A 19,468-nucleotide genomic window follows, 5' to 3' on the forward strand; every position below is an offset into this window, starting at 1 on the left:
TTGAAAATGTATATTGTCGATTATACTTGTGCGAGGTGACCTGTTGTGACTCCTGTAGCATCCTGAATGCCTTCAGACGCCTCGCAGGTCGCCCTGTCGCCTTCGCCTAATCACGAGTGTTGTAACCATGCGCAGGTTTGTGCCGTGCCGTCACCATCCGACGCCTCATCGTGCCACGCTGGGTGCGCAACGGAACCGAGACGCCCGCGGTACTGGACTGTGAGTACGTGTACAACGAGAACGACCTGAAGCTGGTAGTGAAGTGGTTCTTCAACGATGGACCCGAGCCGGTGTACCAGTGGATACCCGAGATGCGCGTCCGCGAGGCGTTCGGTGTTTTACAGGGACGCCTGGACGACACGTTTTCCGTTAGTTCCCGCGACATGTACTCGCAGTACCGCGCCATCCGCATCTTGAGGCCCACCTGGGAACTGAGCGGCAAGTACACCTGCGTGGTCACTTCGCTCGCTGGTCAGGACGCCCGTCATCAGGACATGACTGTCTTTGGTGAGCCCATATTTGATGTAAAAGGACGGAAACAGAACGATGGAACATTCACAAAGCAATTTTTACATGTAGCCTCTATTATGACCACGGTTCATCAGCAAAACAGTACACGCGAGGGAATGGGCCGAAACAAGATACTGTCCATACAGCGGCGTCTAATGTTAGTTGAAACACGGTGCCCATGCTGGAAGTGGGCCTAACCGTTTGCGGCACTGCCAGCGTAAGCAAAATCGGCGAAACACGCACTGTTGCAATTTTATGTTATAAATTTTGTGCGTTTGCTAGTGCCGCCGTGCAGACTTGCGGCCATTATGACCATGGACACCATGCTGCAACTCATATTGACCGTGACCGTACTTATTGAATGCGTACTGCTTTTTGTAGCGTCAGCTACACTTGCCTAGCCGGAGCCGATTGCGCGTGGAGGGTCATGATCCATGCTGCGCATGCGCGAGCATCAGTGGTGTCGCACAGCTGGGTCACCGGAGCTGGCATCTCACGCGCTCTCCTACACCGCCGCGCGCGGCTCGCCGCTGCTGGTCTGCGCGTTCGGAAGGAGTGGCGTCGTAGGCACGGCAGACACGCTGGCGCCGGCGCGCGCGCAGACTCCATCACCGCCGCGCACGGCTCGCAGCTGCTGGTCTGCGCCGCATTCGTGAGGAGTGACGTCGTAGTCATAGACATAGTGGCGCCGGCGCGCGCGCAGCTATTCGCCTTCGCTGTCCAGTCGCCGTCTGACACTGCGCTGGGGCCGCTTGATAGCGCCTCTGACTGGCGTTTTCAGGTGGGTAACGCCATGGAAAAGGAGAGCGCAAATGCTGCTAGATGGCGCAGAAGAGCCGAGAAGCTTATTTCATCGGATCCCGAAGTAGTTGCCTGGCAAGTAGCGGTTCAGCGTACGAAGAATGAACAGAAGAAGGCTAATATTCCTAGACAATGTGGAAAGCTAAGAATAATCAGCTGAACCTTTGATAACGCTACGTATATCCTGGCATAGCCGAGCTAAGCCACTGCAAATTTTTTATGATTTTCGGTTGCGCGAATACAAAATACTTAACTAAAACTGATGCTTGGGTGAGTTGGTTCATACTTTAAGAAATATTTAAATATCGCAAAAAAGACGGAACACACGGGAAGACACACAGACACAGCGCTATGTCGGTGTATCTTTCTGTGTATCCGCTTATTTTCGCGCTGTTAAATTTCCTTAGAAATACTTTATGTCGGAAACGAATAATTTCACAATGCAGAGTTTTTACTAGCCCTTTATCTGCAAGTTCTTCATCAGATATCTGTTTATCTAAAATTAATGAAAGATAAAGAAACAATGTAGGAAAAGCAAGACTGGTAAAGAAGTAATATATCTTATTGCACCGAAACATATACTTCGCTATGCTTCTTTCCACGCCGTATTCCTAAAGCGTATATATTCCTAAACTATTCACCAGAGTTACACTTTAGCCATGTTGTGTATCCATGGGTTCGCGCTTTAATTCTTGATCTTGATCTATAGAGACAATAGAAAAACTGTGATATTGTGGAGGAACTAGCCCTAGTGCAACTACAATTACTAATAGTGAGCTTCGGTTGTAAACCATCTCTCGTAACAACAATGTGGTAAAAATGCTATGTGATTTGTAAAAAAAATTATTGAATTCTGTGCTTACTTTTTGGATAACTAGTACTGTTTCATCATGCGCAGAAGCGGTAAAAACCCAGCTATTTTGAGAGTTGTTCAATTCAACAACTGTCCACCAAACAATTATTGCCTAATTGCACCAATAGCGGAACAAGGCCGTATGTGCGGATGCCTGAGCTGAAGAAGCCTTAAAAAATTGAGGCGGTTTGGCTCCGCGAAGCAACGTAGTCTTGTGCGAAACACATTAGAGGCGGCTTAGGCGGCGCTAGGTTGTCACTTAAGGGGTCACCGTGGAGGTGGCCTAGCTAGGGTTTCTAATTTTGCAAAGTAGATTTCGGACGTGGCCCATTCAAATATTAGGAGTACGCGAAGTCAATTTGGTTGTGGTCAAGTTGGTTTTGGACGTGGGTCAACTCAATTCTCAAATGTTTGGGCGCGGGACACCTAAATTTCAGAACTAGGTGAAATATATCTTGGGGCTAGCTCGGGCCGGCTTTGGGAGGGGGTAAACTCAATTGAGGCCAATTCCATTTCAGGGGTGAGCCCACGCAACGTCGAGAACGCACTAACCCAATTCTGCACATGGCCCAAGCCACCCGAGTCCAACTAGACTTATCAACGGTCAGATTCGGACGAGGCCATTCCAAAGTCAAATTTCGGTTGGGCTATGGCCTATCCAAGACATGCCCGATGTATTATACCATGCATTGCTTGTCATATCCTGCATGGCCATTTCCAGATTGTGCATTGATTGCTGTGTTGCCATGCTTGATTGCTGTGTTGCCATGCTTATCCATTACACACATTGTCCAGCTGACGGCACGCGTTGTTTTCTGAAATATGCAAAACCTCGTAAGGTAGGGAATAAGTGCTTTCGCACTAAAGATAGACGCACAGATCTGTCACGGTTGGCAAATCTTATACAAATGGGCTTCGACTACTGCGGTATGCTTATCAATGTTGTGGCAACTGGAATGGTTGACACACTTTCGTGAGACTTTCACACTGTGTAATCGTCATTTTCCGCTATTAGCGAGCTATTTTGGCACGCTCTTTGTGTCCCTTCTTTCTTCTAGTTCATAACGTTGTGCCACGTCTTTCAAGTTTCAAGTGTTTTTTGTTTCTTACCTCGATTGTTCGGTGCCGTTTGGCACGCCCGATAAAAAACATGATCAGCAGGCCCAAACGGTTCATAAAATTATTGACACACTTGCCAAGCTATTCTAGAGGCTAAATTACGAAGCATGGCAGTGCAAGTTCCGATGAACTGATCTGCACCACAACCCCCCGAGCCGTTTCCCCTAAACCAGGGGTCTCAAACACGCGGCCCGCGGCTTCACAGGGAATAAACTTTTGTAAGATTGCTAAATGGTATTTGCATTGATTTCTCCGCCTATTGTGATAAATAACGCTTTGTTCAGATAAGCTACAGAGACGATACTGATCTCAAGCATTTTTAATTTCCTGAGGCACCTCATTCAGCCAGTATGTGTTGAAACATCACCGTAGAACAAAAACTCTATTTCAGAATTTTAGTCATTCTGGAGATCAGGTATCGATAGGCTTTCTCGAAGCTTGACGTCAAATCCGCCTTCGAATATGACCCATATAAGAAATATGGAAAATCGGTTGTTTCAAATAGCAAGGTACCGTGTATTAGCGCGGTACATATAAGAAAGAAACACGACACACATGTAGAGAACGGTAGGCGCTAAACTGCCAACTGTTATTTCATGCCCTTGTTATGGATGACCAAGTCGGCCGAGCAGCAGCCCTTCAAATAAGAGCGTTAGGTGACGTATCTTCACTCAACGCTCTACCTTGACTTGAGAAAGTCGATGGGAGCGCCGTCTCTAGGCAGAACAAGCCACGGCATATCAGCGATAATCTGCAGCGATTCTTGGGAAGTGCGGCGTCATTTTCAGTCGAGCAGCGGCGCTGTGCTCAACTCGGTTTAGTGAAGTCGAGGCTTGTTCGAGAATGCGGCGTTAGGACATTCGGCGGATAGAGCAGCGCGGAACCCAGTTCGGTGGCAGCGACATCCGCCGGCACAGCGCTCTGCGCGCTGATTGGTCTCGCACCAATTTTTTCTGGCAAGCTGCTGCCAGATTCTCTCACCGCCAACCAATCGGAGCGCGAGTCAAACCTTCGAAAAAAAACATGGCTGATCCCTCCGTCATAGGAATCGGTACAACACTAAAGTGAAACGTGTCTTCACAGAAGTAGTGCTTATTGTGTAGTGATATATGAGAGCTTGCGTAATGTATATTGGTGCTTGGTAGCTATTGCACCATTTGACGGGGATGTACCCACGTTGAGGCCTAATGGCACATCTACATCGCGACGACTAACGCCCATGTTCACGATTTAACCAGTGTGGCAGCTGAAGTTTTAACATATGCCTGGACACATCGTATCGGGAATGCCCTGCAAATATGACATCAACAAGCACATAATAAACACTGGCACTCTATATGCACTTCTTCAGAAGGTGGCTTAGTCGGTAGACTGCCGGGCGCTTATTGTCGCGGACCAAGACGTCGTAGGTTCGAATCCCGGTGGGGGAACTTTTTCTTACACACTTTTCTTGCTCATCCGCTAGCGCCCATTTTGTCAACGTCATATCTGTGACGGAAATACGTCACTATGGTGGACCCCGGCACAAAACACTTTCGTGTTAAAATGGCGACGCGCTTGTCACATCGCAGACGTCGAAGCCCGACAGCTAAGTCATCGTAGTCACCCTGTCCTTTTGGACGAGCGCCAAGGGAAGCACAATGACTGTTATCACGAGTAGCCATATATCTCAACTTACCCTTTGCAGTATGTCGGCGCGAAGAAACGCCTCGCGCTTTTGCAAAGCAGCACGAACCAATAAGCACTGCTTGTGTCGTTTTTTCTTCGGCGAATGCATGCTTTTGTTCGTCATGCATTGCCAGAAAGTTGCTTCCAGCAGGCTTCGCCGTACGACTACTCTGCTCCTCTTTACGTTATTCGACATAACGGCACGCGAACGCAACGAGAGCGGAGAGCCGCGGGAAAACTGGGATATTGGGCGCCTGGTTTTTGGGTAGCGCTTTACACGGCAGATGGAGCTGTGTGGTGTTTCGGCGGCGTGGCTGGTATGCAGCGTGAAAGATGCGGTTTTGCGGCAGCAGGAGTGTTCCGGTCGGTGTAGATGATTGAACGTCAACACAACCGCAATATTGCGATAAGAACGGGCGAAACACTATCGAGGTAACTCATTCAAACTCGCCATATCCCCCCCCCCCCCCCCCCCCCCCCACACACACACAGACAGACAAAGTGCCCTGCAAGAGATAGCTGACCTATACAAGCGATGAAAATTTGTGAATAAAGGCGCCCTTTCCCGGCTGAAGGACGTTGCGACATTTTGGTTCGCCACGCAAGTGTCGTCAACGCAGTTCATTAGGAAGGCGAAGGAAATGAGGCAGTTGCAAACAATGACAACTCACGTGTACTCATTTGCTGGTGTGTCGAACGCCGCACTTGGCCCGTTTCAATCTAACAAATGTTTTGCCGTGACGACATCGATTGCAAACACACTGTCTATAGGAGAGAACACGGGCTTCAATGTTTGCACATCATGTACACACTTGCCTCGGGATATAAACGACCGAAAGCGTTCCAGCAAATCTTTAGTACGTCCCGCCCATTTTCGTCTCATATTTCGTGGTAGTTTATTCGTCCTGGGGCTGCTGGAACGTCAGAAAAGCTTTGGCACAAGGTGCTTATTTCTGCACAGCAATACCAGGAATGGCGATTTCACCTGTCAGTTTATTGCCCACTTGCGCTAATGCTTTTCATCACCACTTTACGACCATGTAATTTCTTTGTGCGCTTTAGGATGCAGGTAATATTGGACCAATGCAGCTATCTGCGGCAGGCTTTGCTGCGTGCCGTTTAGACAGAACCTGTCACGGAGCTCCTGTGCACGCTACAAACCTCCGAAGAGCTTCAACGCCAGGCGCCCATTTCTGCACAGCGATACCACGAATCGCAATTCCGCCTTGCCGTTTACTCCTAACTTGCGCTAATGGTTTTCCATTACCTCTTTACGGTTATGCTCTTTCGTTGCGCTGAGATAAAAAGCAGAAAAGGTTGACCCATTACCGCCACGTGTAGCAAGCTTTGTTTTGCTCTGCCTAGCGAGAAGCTGTCGCAAGGGTTAACTCAAGTGCACGCCTTACCAGGTAGTCAATTAGATCTACGCACGCAGCATGTTCCTCGTCTCCCGCATGAGCATTGCGTGCTTCGCTGCACTTCAGACAGATATATCTGAAGAGGGGCGAGTCTTATTTGTTCAACGTGCGTCATAGCCAGAACTTCACGGGCGCGTTTTCTTTAGCCTTTTTATAGAAGCCACGTTTTCCTCGATTACTTGGGCGCCGTTCTTACGGGAAAGATCTCTGAGATATTCGCTTGCTCTCTGCGGAACGTAAAAGTCACGCAGCCCTGTTTCGACTCAGATGGCCAAGATTGGAAAGAAAACGTGCGCGTAAAATAACTGCGCGCTCTATTCCAGAGATCGCACAGAACTGGTTTCGTCATACTAACTGTAAAGCCCACGCGCGAAATATATGACTGGTAAATCTCGCTCGTATTTCCTTCCCCACGATCTTCTGCAGCCTTTTGTGATGGCTAGACGCGCCGTCCTTCTGCTGCCTTTCCAGGTAGCTTGCATACTCCGCTCTTTCCTGGACGCGCCGCCCTGCGGCATTCCCAGGTAGCTTTGATACTCCGCTAGTGCCTTGGTAGCCCCCCCCCCCCTTTTTTTGTTTTTTTTTTCTTTCTCATTTTTTTCTCTCCTTTTTCTTTCTTTTTTTCTTTTTCATTTTGCAGCTCCCCTGACCCCTCAGCACCGTCGCAAACCTTCTTGAAATAATGTGGCAAGGGCTACACTCCTCTCTCTTTCTTTCCAGGCTGGAATCGCCAACAGTGACAAGCGCCACCGCTGCACATGACGTCAACACTAACCCTTTAAAACTAACACGCCAAGGATGACAAGGCGCCTTTGACAAAGATAGGTCCACCTATCGAAACGTCGGCCAGCCTGCTTTGAGGCACTTTCTCTTGTTGGAAACCTATCGCGCTCGTATTTTAGAAATTCTATTTCCACATAACTCATACTGCAGTGGAACGTCAGCTTCGGAACTTTGGTGTTCCAACTTCGTTTCCGGTAATGCTAACGCAATTTGAGGTGGAGTTCTCAAGTCATGTGCGTTAGTATCGAAACCTGCATAAAATATTTGTGTATATCTCAGGCTAACGCTCTATGTCGTCTAAAAGTAGTTGAGTATAAGCTCTTCCTTGGCGCGCTACTGCAGATTGGTTGCAAGAAGAAATGCGCTCATTCCGTGGTGGTCGCAGTAACTTAACTCGTTTTTGCGCGTTAGCCTTTTAGTGATACCTCCTGAAATGACGCTTTCAGGAATATTGGAACCTAAATCATCGCGCTCATTTAGGCAGGCGGATGGTGTCCGTAATCTGACTCTTGAGACGGTAATAGTCAAATCTAGTCATAACGTGAACCCCTTGGGCGTGTATTCTTTCGCTGTCCGTAATTCAGAACCAAATTACCTTTCTAGATATGCATGAACGCGTAGTAACTCGATATTGTGGTTAATCAAACCTCCCTTTAGGCACAGAAATAAAGAGAGGACAAAACGCAGCGCCTTCACTGTCACACCAGAAGGCTCCTTACAAGACACGATTTCCAGTATCCTATCGAGTAACAACATTATACAATTTACGTGCGGTTGAAAAATGCTATCTATGCTTTGAAAAATCGCTGAACACGAAACGTCGCTGGAGCCGACGTTTTGGCAAGAGGGCAGCACCTATCTTGACGAAGAGAAGACCACTTGTCGCAGCTTTAGCTCCAGAACCATTCCCTATTGAACAATTTTATTGCGATAGCAATTATATGGACAGTCTCGGTTGACTTTTGCCGTCGGTGGCCGCCGTCATTCACCGTATATGTATATATATATATATATATATATATATATATATATATATATACATATATACGTATATAAAAGCCACGAAGAAAAATAATTCAGAAAACTTTCCGACGCGCGGACTCGAACGTGTGACCTCTCGCTTGGCAGCGCGCGGCGTTAGACGTTAGGCCACGAACAGCAACGTCTTAAAGCCTGCTAACGGCGAGCAATTTATATACACCACCTACTTCAGCATGCTTTCTTAGTGAACACATAGATGGCACGACGTGCGCGCGTGGCGCGCTTTAAACATCGTCACCCCGCTCCTGCGAACGCCGTTGCTGTTCGCCCTACAGGGCGTGGTCGCCTTCGTGCGCTTATCTCTAGGAAAGAAGGGGCGGCCTCTAGGGTGGAGCGGGGGGCACGAAGGTTACTGCGCTCGCTGCAGCGGCCGCGTTTGCGAAAGCAGTGCGCTGTTCAAACAGAAATAAGTAACAACTGTGACAATTAGTTCGCGTTCATCTTGTGTGTATCTGTTCGTTCGTTTCGCGCGTCCTGCTTTATGTTTCAGCAGTGCGCTTCAGGTGTTGAGCTGTGACGCATTAGTTTGCGCTCGTCCTGTATGCGTTCTTTTCGTGCGTCCTTTGGGCTCGAGCGACGCGCTGGCAATTTCGAGCTGCTTTCCGTTCTTCACGTTACATTCCAATTTATTGCTATCGCATTCATTGCTTCGCTGTTGCGGCGAAACTGTGACTTTTTTCATCACTTCAATCCTCAATCTTCACCTGAATCTCTGTATCTTTAAGTATTCTTCAGCAACCTAATTAGCACCACGCGTTCCAACCTGATGCTGTTACATTTTACATTAAATCATAGAATACACCTGCTAGGTTGGCAACAGCTATGTATGCGAACTCTGAAACGATAAGTGGCTATTTTTACCTTATACAGCTCGCATGAACAACAGCACCCGTTCTATAAGATATGCAATCCGACTAACCTTCGAGCACATTGCTCAGATGTATAGTTCAGTTAGACAAGTAAGAGATAGGCCGCCATAGTGAGCAACCCAGTAAAACTGTCTTAGAAGAGATAAGGAATGAAATACGAAAGCGCTCGTCCTGCGTGCAACATTCGTTTGTGCTACGTCCTTTCTTGCGCTCAGTAATTGTCAGTTGACTAGAAATTGAACTCTTCTTAGTTAACTATAGTAATGTGATGCCGAGTACAGTCTGCTAAGATGGTGGTTGCAAGTCAAAGTTTAATTACGTGTGCGCAATAAAAAGCGAAATGCTTTCTCACATTCAGATGTATTTCGGCGCCCCGCCATTCAATTTTAAATGCACATTAAATGAGCCTATTGGCTGTACGAATGCTACATTAAATGCTCTGTCATGATTACATCCGTGGCGTAATTTTTTCGGTTGATGCTGCAAATATTGAGGCAATAAAATGGGCACTTCAGCTGGACTTTTTATTTTGCATCTGATCCTACGAAGAAAAAAAAATCGTCAGGTCCCACGTACCGTGGGAATCGATGTTTTGCGAAGCATGTGCGAGGTGGTGACTGTGACGTAATTTTTCACATTAAGCGAAACGTTACGGATTGACACTAGAGAAATGGGGACACACACTCATATGTTGAAGAGTCGCATATGTATTATATAACCAGCTGTTTACAGTTGCGTAACGAACAGCAACATGGGTGTTACTAACACCAGACGCGGTAAGCTGATATACTATAGTGCTTATATTCTTCAATACTGGATAGCGCGAATCCGAACAGGACAAAGAAGGAACACAGATGCACAAAACAGGTGTTACTCGCAACTAAGCTTCATTCAGGAAAGTTTCCCTAGATATATACACAGCCGAGTGGCACGCGCAGGCGCACTGCACGTACGTTACAGTCACCGTTACTGTTTTAATGCTTATACTTGTCCGTTATGACGGAGACCGCACGCACGTTCCAGAAACCCGCGTGTATGTGTAGAAGGGGTTCTTGACAGTTCTTGAACAAGGTCATCATCACCGTGATCAGTGAGCACCAGCAGCTGCACCGGACTTGTGAATCGGATCCGTTCGTGATCGCAGCTATGAGGAGGCTAGTGTAGTGAAGTGCGAGGTATAGTTCAGCTGGTGGAAATACTGAAAATCCTGGGTGCCTCTTACGATAAATGATCTATAATGCCTCCTGTCGTGGACGTGGCAGCAAGGTCTTTTGATGCCGTCTCCACATCTAATCCCTCTTTCACGCAGTACAAGGACCAAGCGTTTTTGGGTCTTGATAAATCAATGTTGAAGTCACCGGTAATGATGAGAGGCCTGGTTCTCTCAGCAGACTTATTGTAGGAAGCATTGACGCTGGTTTTTCCGTAATCCGCGTGGTCCACGTTGCGGACCACGTGGACGAGTGGATGGTAGCTGAGCGTCTTTCAGGAGTGTTCTGTCTTCAGTTTCCTCACTTTCCTTGCGTCCGCCGCGTTGGTGTAGCGGTTAAGGTGTTCGGCTGCTGACCCGAAGGTCGCGGGTTCGATCCCTGCCGCGCTGGTCGCATTTCGATGGATGCAAAATGCTAGATGCCCGTGTACTGTGTGATCTCGGTAGACGTTAAAGAACACTCAATGGTCAAATTTCCGGAGCCCTTCGCTACGGCGTCTCTCATAATCATATCGTGGTTTTGGGACAGAAAACCCCAATTATTATTATCACTTTCTATGCGAGTCATTTTGTGTGTTCGCGGTTACTGTGTTGGTTGAGACTCTGTATCACCTGTGGCACATACCCGCATAACGTGAACTCTGGTATACGAGTATGTGCCACACGTGACTGGGAGAAAGGGTTTCGTGACGTACACGACAGGTATTTTGCGTTATTCATGTCATGACCAGTGAATCGTGTTCGTCATACACTGATCCCCTGCTATATCAATATTGGTATATTACAAGTTATGGAGACGACCAGGAGAGCACTCAGACGTAGGCGGCTAGATAGATAGACAGATAGATAGATAGATACGTAGACAGAAACGGCCAAAGTGCCTGAGGTTCGCTAAGAAGTACTTCACATTTAAAAAAGTCTTCTTATGCCCAAAGAAGATATAGCCACCCAGTGTAACTGTTTCAGCTTATGCGGCTTGAAGATCGCATAGAATGCATTTTATTACCACAATTTTCTTATCTTCCACGATTACTCAATAACCCATCTGCGTAGAAAAAGTTAATTTTGAAGACAGCGTTTTCGTTGCCTGCATTACCAGCATTGTTTGATGGAGTATCGCGGCATCCGATTTCTGACCGAAACTATGGACCGATACCGAAGGCAGTGCAGTCCAGCAAAGCGTATCAAGAAGTCGCGTGACTTGAGCAACTATATTTACTTGCATACTGAAAGCACTCGTTAGCACTAACTAATGTTGGCCAGTGTTGGTTAAATTATGGTTAGTGCCGCCTAGTGCTAGTTATCCGCTGTTATAACTCAGACAATGTCTTCATTCAATTTAAATCCAGTGATTAGATTTGTCATAAAAATTATCTAGGACTCGTCATATTCACCTTGCCTTATCGCCTCCTTCCTTTTTGCCAACCTTCGCAGTGCCTGCCAGGTCTTTCTCCTTCAACTACAGCAGTACTGCGTCTGCGCTAGACGAACAGACACGGTCACGTTCCGCGGAAACAACCGTGAGGCTGCTGTGCGTCGCACGGGGCACGTACCCGAGGCCGGACCTCAGGCTTTTTCTCATCAGGCGAGGAGCCAGGAGGGCAGCGGGTGACGTCGGCATTCGGACCTACACGACGGCCACGATAGAAGATGGCCTCTTTGACGTTGCCCTTCACGCCGACATGAACGAAGGCCAGCTGTCCACGCTGGCCGATCTCTTTGAGTGCGTGTTGGAGATCCCGTACAGTAACTACGTAATGACGCGCAAGATGAGTCTCGCACATGGTAAGTCCATACTCACTGTTGTTGTTGATTGCTCGGTTCATTAGGTGGCATGTTTCAAAACACCGTCAACACACTGTCAACACACTTGTCCTGTTGTCTCTTCCTCCTCCGTGTGTGTTAGCGCTATGCCCCATTCTGAAGCATATAACCAACTAGACCAAAAAGCAACACTGTCATCGTAGCAGAAAATAACACGAATATATATTGACCCAAGATTTTCGCTCGCTAAGCACTACACAACATCATGCCTAACATTAACACCCGCCGGAGTGAACTGCAGAATAAAATACAAGTTTAAATGGTCGCAATGTATCATTCCGACCTGTTCACACACGGCAGCTTCCTTACCGTAATGTTCTTTTTTGTTTTGCAGAACTTACCTGGGGAGCTTATGGTAAGTTTCCACTCCTTGGCCTGTGCGTTCCCACGGCGCTTAAGCTGTTGGCGAAAGCCTTTGTGCTCCACAATATTGTTTCGAAAAAACGTTGTCCACGATCACGAATTCCCGTGATGCCATAGTGGTAGAACATGCGTGTTATATTACCGTAGCTTCATAAAGTACTAACCGCAGTACCGTGACGCAGTTAGCGGCATGGTAACATCTCAGCGGTATAACCTAAAGTATTTTACAGCGAAAGCTGTTATGAGATCATTTCAACGGCCGTTTTGGCGCCGTAGTTGTCCGCTGCCGCCGCCGCCGGTGTCCGTAACCACTATCGCACGAAATAAGAAAAAAAGGAAAAATAGAACGAGGTTCGAACCAGGACCCTCTGCGTAGGAGCCCAGTGTTCTACCTCAGGGCCATGCCGGTGCTTGAAACTGCGTTGCACAATGACCCTATACAGGCTTCATGTCGGGGAGGAACCACATTAACATATGTAATGTAGTGTGGTAGAATAGTAAAATAACAACCAGGCGTCACACAAACGCGAATTCTGTAACCGGGCGTCACACAATGCAAACTGCGCTACGAGTGGGTTGTTGAGTTCTTCGAACCCATTACAAAGGCCTCTGCGATAATTCTTCATCGTCATCAGCCACAGCATCAACAAAGTGCACATAATGCCTTACAGGTGTTTAGCGAGTACCACGGTTCTCCGCAGAATGACGAAAAACACACAGTGTTTGCATAGTGGCTGCTTCCCTACTTCACAATAATTATGATGATTTATAGCGTAGTGGGTTCCTCGCAAGTACACTTCTATTGGTTGCCAAGGAAGCCCATAAGGCTCCCATGATCCATTTCCTCAGGCTCTCAACAAAGTTATTTCCCTCTCTCTCTCTCTCTCTCTCGCTCGTTTCTCCGGTTAACGTATGTTATAAAGCGTGGTGGGCTGTTAAATAACGACCGGGCGTCACACAATATGAATTACGTAACTAGTGGGTCATTTAAAGCTTCCAACCCATTACAAGGGTTCAGCCATAATTCTTCATCGTCATCAACCGTCGCATCTAACAAAATGCACATAATGCCTTACAGACGGTACCCGGCTTCTCGGTAGAATAACGAATAATGTCGTGGTGGGTGCTTCCAACTTCACAAAAATTATCATTTGTGGCGTAGTGGGTACGTTGCTAATGTACTTATATTAGTAGCCACAAGAAAGTTTATAACGGGCTCTAGAAATGCCGCTCTTCCAGCTTTCGCTGTGACTGTGCTGCGCTTTCCGCGCAGGCCTGGCGTTTTTTATACGTGAATGAAATTAAAAAGTGGGTATTAAACGCGTGGTTATATTAGTGAACATAGCACAACGCGTTTTCATAAAAAACGAGAATATTGTTTGATACTCTGTGCGTAATCCTTCCCCTCTCTGAAAACCCAATATTTTGCTTTGCTACTTTCCTTCGGTAAATAAAGGGACACTAAAGAGAAACAATAAATTGGTTTTGATTAATAAAGTGTGCTCGGAGAACTCTTGTGTAGTTTATTTCACCACCGTAGGTTTATTATTAGAGGAGAAAACGAAGTTCAAAGTTTCATTTTTAAATTTCGCGCCGAAATTTGTAATTCGTAACGTAAAAGACTTCAAAGAGCATTTAACGTATTTTGACGCCACTGGCTCGACGAAATTTCCACAAACTTGTTATGTGAAGTCTCTGGCCCCCTCAGAGGACAATGTACTTCGATTTAAGCGATTAGGAACTACGTAGGCCCAAGCAGGCGCCGTCAAAAATATGTGTCGTCACGGCAAATGGTGCGGGAATTCCAAGGTGGCGTCGCCACCTGTATTTTCTTTTTGCGCGTTTTATCGCTTATTAAGCTTCTTCGCGCAGAAAGCGTAGTGTTTTTGGTATCGTGGAAGACTACTTTACTAATGCGAGAAAAATCGTTTTGCTCTTTAGTGTCCCTTTAAAGGCCTAGAGAAGCTACAAACAAAGCGCTGTGTTTGTACCCTCCCTGCTCCTCGTTATTCGCTCTGTTTCTGCATTAACCATAGATAACCGACAAGCCCAAGCTACCCTTGTATACTTTCTTTTGCCCATTTTGCCATGAGGGTAATAATGAAAGATAAGTTCCCCAGATGATCTATGAGAAATGTTATTGCTACTGGTGGTGACGGTAAGCTATGCGAACTGCAGTTACTAAGTACCACTGACACCAACATTTTAAACGTGAAAGGTTTGTGTTGCTAGTTTCTCTTGCATACCGAAATAGCGCGAATTCGCATTATCGGGGAACGTAGCCGTCAACGTTTCTTTAACAGTGATTTTAGTGTAAATGGAAGTGCTCGCATAAATTAGGAGCACCTTCCGACATCGACACCATTGTTAAATGCTTTCCGTGGGTCCCTGCGACGCTTCTTCCGTTCGCGAGTATTCTCGACGTCGCAAAAGCCAGTTTGCGGGAGGCACACAACGCAGCCAAACTGGCGCACTACGAGGGCCTTCGTCCCTCACCTCCCTGGCTCTGTTGGCGGGCTGCTTGAAGGTGACCCAGTATGCGTACACCGGTGGAATTTCCGCAAGAAATAGTTTTCTTTTTTTTTCAAATCGGGGCACGATTTTTTTACCTAAAGTGGGAATTAAGCAGGCGTGCGTATGACCTGTCGTCTTATGGCAGCGAGACTGAAATCTCGGGAGGGTCAAGTTTCGCTTGTGTTACTCCGTGGTTGATGTTGCAGCACCCACGTTGTTTCATTCTTTCACGCACGTGGGGCCCTGATTCAAAAAGCCCGCTTTCAACGTCACCAAAGTTGGCACACACGTGATCTTATGGCGCTCCACCGTGGAGGGGTGCCAGTTCTTTTATAATCCTAGGCATGTCTTTGGAGTGACGGCAAAACTGATCCTAATTAACTGCGCTCAATTTGGCCATCAGTAACAGACTTACTTTTTCCGGAGTTTATCTTCTTAATGTTACAAGAGAAAGCACCTTCAGGTTAATGAAGCAAGCAGAACGTCGCAACTGCCACCGTCCCTAATTGCTAGAACGTCACAGCGCCTGCGATAGATTCTATACTAATATTTACTGCGATATTTAAAAACATTTATTGCTGCAATTCCAGGTTCTTCTCCAGCTTCCTGCGGCCCAGTCCTGTCGCTTTACTGCATTGTCCTGAGCTTAAGCATCTATATTGTTACTACGTCACATAGAAATGGTAAGTCACGTCTTGTTCAACTGACCCTTACGCGAAATAAATACGTCCGATATCCTTTCCGCTCTTAAAACTAAACGGATGACTTTCGACACTCTGCTTAGCTGTAATTTGTAGACATCGTGAAATACCTTACTGCAAAGATACGTTAGGGGCAATTTTTTTTAGATGAATATGAAGAGTTCTTCGTATTCCGGTCATTATATACTGCAGTTAGGAAGACGAAGGCGTTGCACATGTTCTCATTCAGGCAATCGGTGCCACCTAGTTTTCGGTATGTTTCACCACTTAAAAAATTTGGTAATACTATTTTGGTTTGCGCAGCAAGTACAATGCAGGTGGCGGTAGCTATCTTGTGCGCCATGAATTCTTCGTGCTCTCTACTTTTATACTACTCCTTGACAGGTCTGGCTAGATAACGTCACAAAGCCCTAGTTTAGCGGTGGTGAATGTAAACAGAAGGAGTAATTCGTTGTAATGGGCGCCCTACCCTATTCAGTGGTTGTCGGGAATACGACTACCTCTCTCAGGAACACATTGCTAAGGCAAGGTGCCGATTTTACAGATTTTTTAGTGAAGTCACCGCCGTATTTCCAGTGACGTTGATAATTGCGACAATTACTGGTTGAATTAAATGGGTCACGAGTAGAGGCCTTTCTTAGCTTGTTCCTAACCAGCAGTAAGCCTACAACTGTGCATGTTTCTGCATCCTAAAGAACGCAACAACAAAACCTTCGGTCGGCGTCACATTCGGGAGAGGCACGTCACCTGAGTAGAAACGTGGCTTATGACGTCATACCACCGCCAAGCGCTGAATGTAAGGGAAATGGTTTGCCTTGCATTGCATAAGTATCGCTATTTTGCTAGTGTCACTGGTCAGTAATCTACGCTGTGACGCTTAGCGATTCTTACTATTTCCCCAGCAACACTACCGGAACCAGAGTCGACAACGACATGCTGCTCTGCCAATGGTGTTGTGCGTGACGTTGCTCCAAACGTCACGTGACTCTGCCCATTATAACGGCGACCCGAAGATCCGCTACTGAGCTCTTAAGACTATGGAAACGGGCTACATCTGAAGTACGCGATCTATATAAACCGGAATTGAGTAAACTAAACGCGCAAGTTTTCAGCAATCGGTTTGTGATTTTGGAAGTGAAAACCGGAAGTAAGCTTAAGACGACAGTTGTGCACTCAAACGTCACGCGGTGGTGTGAGGTTGGCATGTTTATGGCATTTAACATCGCTTCTGGTTTAACGAATTTTCGCAGGTTGCAGCGATGGAAGGGGCAACATATTTGAAGGCTTCCGAAAGAAAGAAGAGGACACGTAGCGCTTCTGGACACGGAGACGGTGCGCGATATTGTGAATGTTTATGCGAACCCAAGTGCGGATTCGTGAACAAGGTGCCACTTTCAGGAGAACCAAGTCGTCGCCAAGCAGTGTGTCACTGTGCAGGTGCCTAACTGCGTGAAATGTCACATGAGTGCCCTACGTATGCCTGAGAGATCAGTGACATTTGCGATGGCAACGTGTCAATGCCTGCTGTGTGGGAGTGCTTGGCTCACCAGATTACACCATCGTCCAGTGTTGTTAGCGCATCTGTTGCGCTACGCCACCAACACAATTGGATCCAGCTACCAGGAGAGGTTATGCTTCGTTTGTCAGAGTTCCTGTTTGGCTTGAACGATGAGAGCTGACTCGGCGCGTTTCATACACTAGACAATTTGATCTAACCTTTACTCGTGAGCTTAATCTGGCTTTCCATGTCTTGGAGAGAGAACGCTGGGACACTTATTGGAGCGCTAATCGAACGAGGTCACATGGATCAAAAGCATCTTTTAATAACAAAATTGTGCTTCTTGCTGTCAAAATAAAAGAAATCGCTGTTGAATACAACGGTTTTATTGACAGATTGCTGGTGAAGTACGTTTTGTTTTGCTTTAGAGCCCCTAAATAACTTCCAAAAATACAAAGAGTGAGCGCGCAGTTTTTTCCCGGTGTTTCCCACATTTCCGGTAGAATGCGTGACGCCACCGGTCTTCATATGACGTCATGGAGAAGTAAGCTCTCGATTGGTCGATGTACGAGGTATATCAGTTGCCAGTTGTCTACTACCCGGCTTTGCCTGCCTTGTCTTGTATTATTAAAATAATAATTGTTGGTGTTTGTCGTCCCGAAACCACGATATGATTATGAGAGACGCCGTAGTGGAGGACTCTGGAAATGTCGACCCCCTGGGGATTCTTTAACGTGCACCTAACTTGTCCCTGCATGACTATCATGCGCGATCAGTTGATTTTATTTTGCTTTGTGCGTTTTCGACTGCGCAAGGAGAGATAACAGCGGGTAGCCGTATATCGCGAAGTACTGCAAGGCTCAACACTTGTCCGTGTGTTTTACGCAGAAATATGTGGTGAGGAGCAAAACCGCCATTAGGAAGGTTAGTGAAGGCGAAGAAAAAAATACTTTCTTGTCTTTGAACTCTAAGTGGTTTGGGGCCTTTTAACGCAGGGCATATAATAATGATGGTGTGCAAGTTAATGCAAAGGTGCGTAGTGTTGAAGAAAAAATTCCCAGCTTGGTATTTATAGGTTCAACGAAGCTTCCTAAAGGTGAGTCTTGATTCCATCACACCGGAGCGCTGACGACGACTGCGACGCCGCAAGCGCTTTAAAATGAGCGACCTGCATCGCGTTCAAACGCCGATGTAAATGCTTCGGGTTATGAAGAACTTGTCAAAAAATGCTTTAAACAAGATGGACTCCTGGTACGCACTTTTTTTTTCATCAGCGTTTTTTTTTTAAAACAAAGTGATCCAGGTTATCTAAAAAAAAGATTTGATGTAACGCATATAAATAATGATAACCGTACACCACATTAAACCCGCTCGAAGCTGATTCACTAGTGGAGCAGTGCAATTTCACAATATTCATATCTTTTGCAGCTACAAACCTTTTACGAGGAAAATCGTAAATACTTTGGAAGCACAGTAATATTGCGAGTCGTATCCGCCGTAGCGAGCACCGGCTCTGTAGTCTACCTCTTTAGTTTATTTGCGCGAGCATCCACTACGAACTAATTTAAATGAAAAGGCGTCGGCATGTCTCCTGGAGAAAGTCTAGGAGCAGAGGGGTCATGTGTCCAACGAATTAGGTGAGATGGTCACCCTCGGTGGAAGCCCAGGTCGCGAAGCAGGGGGCGTGATTCTCGTGAGCACCTTGACAGATCCTCAGGACGTGGCCCAGCGTTGCCTGTGTGGTCTAGAAAGAACAGGTCCGTGAGAGAGGCTGTGCATCAGGGCCCATATTATCGAAAGCATTGTTAGGGTGGACAACTAGGCGTGTTTGGTTTGTGCAATCCGATGTTAAATGCGGCCCGTGTGTGTGTGTGTGTCTCTCTCTACTTGGCCGTGGTCGTCTTCGCGCCTTTAACATCGGATTACTCAAAAGCAACTTACGGTAAAAGTTTTCGCAATAGAATGTTTCAGCCAAATACGATGCGGGACATATAATTAGGGAAGCCGGTTGACCAACGGGATAACGCACTTACGAAAGATAAGTTTTGGGAACTTGTCCCCAGAATTGCACGGGGCCCGAATCCCAGCGGTCAAGGTGTGCCCAAGGCGATTTTCCTAAGCACCGCACCCTACACTTGACAGTTTAAGCCACCGCAAAAGCCGGATCATCGCGGAGGGATGGTAGCACGCGTAAAGCGAAGGAGGGATCCTTTGTGGAAAATCACGCTGTCCTTTGGAAAGCGACGAAGGAGTGGCATCGCCTGTTGGACTTGCGCTGGATGGCGCGCAATTTCTG

General features: G+C 46.8%; 1 protein-coding gene across 1 annotated transcript in view; it reads left to right on the forward strand.

Moving 5' to 3' along the window:
• Window positions 1-17,859, forward strand: part of LOC119394340 (uncharacterized) — a 54,081-nt gene extending 36,222 nt beyond the window's left edge. Inside the window, exons 2-6 of the mRNA XM_037661638.2 lie at window positions 136-507; window positions 11,707-12,057; window positions 12,431-12,451; window positions 15,564-15,656; window positions 16,925-17,859. Of these exons, the coding sequence (XP_037517566.1) occupies window positions 136-507; window positions 11,707-12,057; window positions 12,431-12,451; window positions 15,564-15,656; window positions 16,925-16,986 (899 nt within the window). The 3' untranslated portion in view covers window positions 16,987-17,859. The remainder of the gene's footprint in view (window positions 1-135; window positions 508-11,706; window positions 12,058-12,430; window positions 12,452-15,563; window positions 15,657-16,924) is intronic.
• Window positions 17,860-19,468: the final 1,609 nt, after the last annotated feature.

Source organism: Rhipicephalus sanguineus, chromosome 5 (assembly GCF_013339695.2).
Source record: "Rhipicephalus sanguineus isolate Rsan-2018 chromosome 5, BIME_Rsan_1.4, whole genome shotgun sequence".
NCBI classification, from domain to species: domain Eukaryota; kingdom Metazoa; phylum Arthropoda; class Arachnida; order Ixodida; family Ixodidae; genus Rhipicephalus; species Rhipicephalus sanguineus.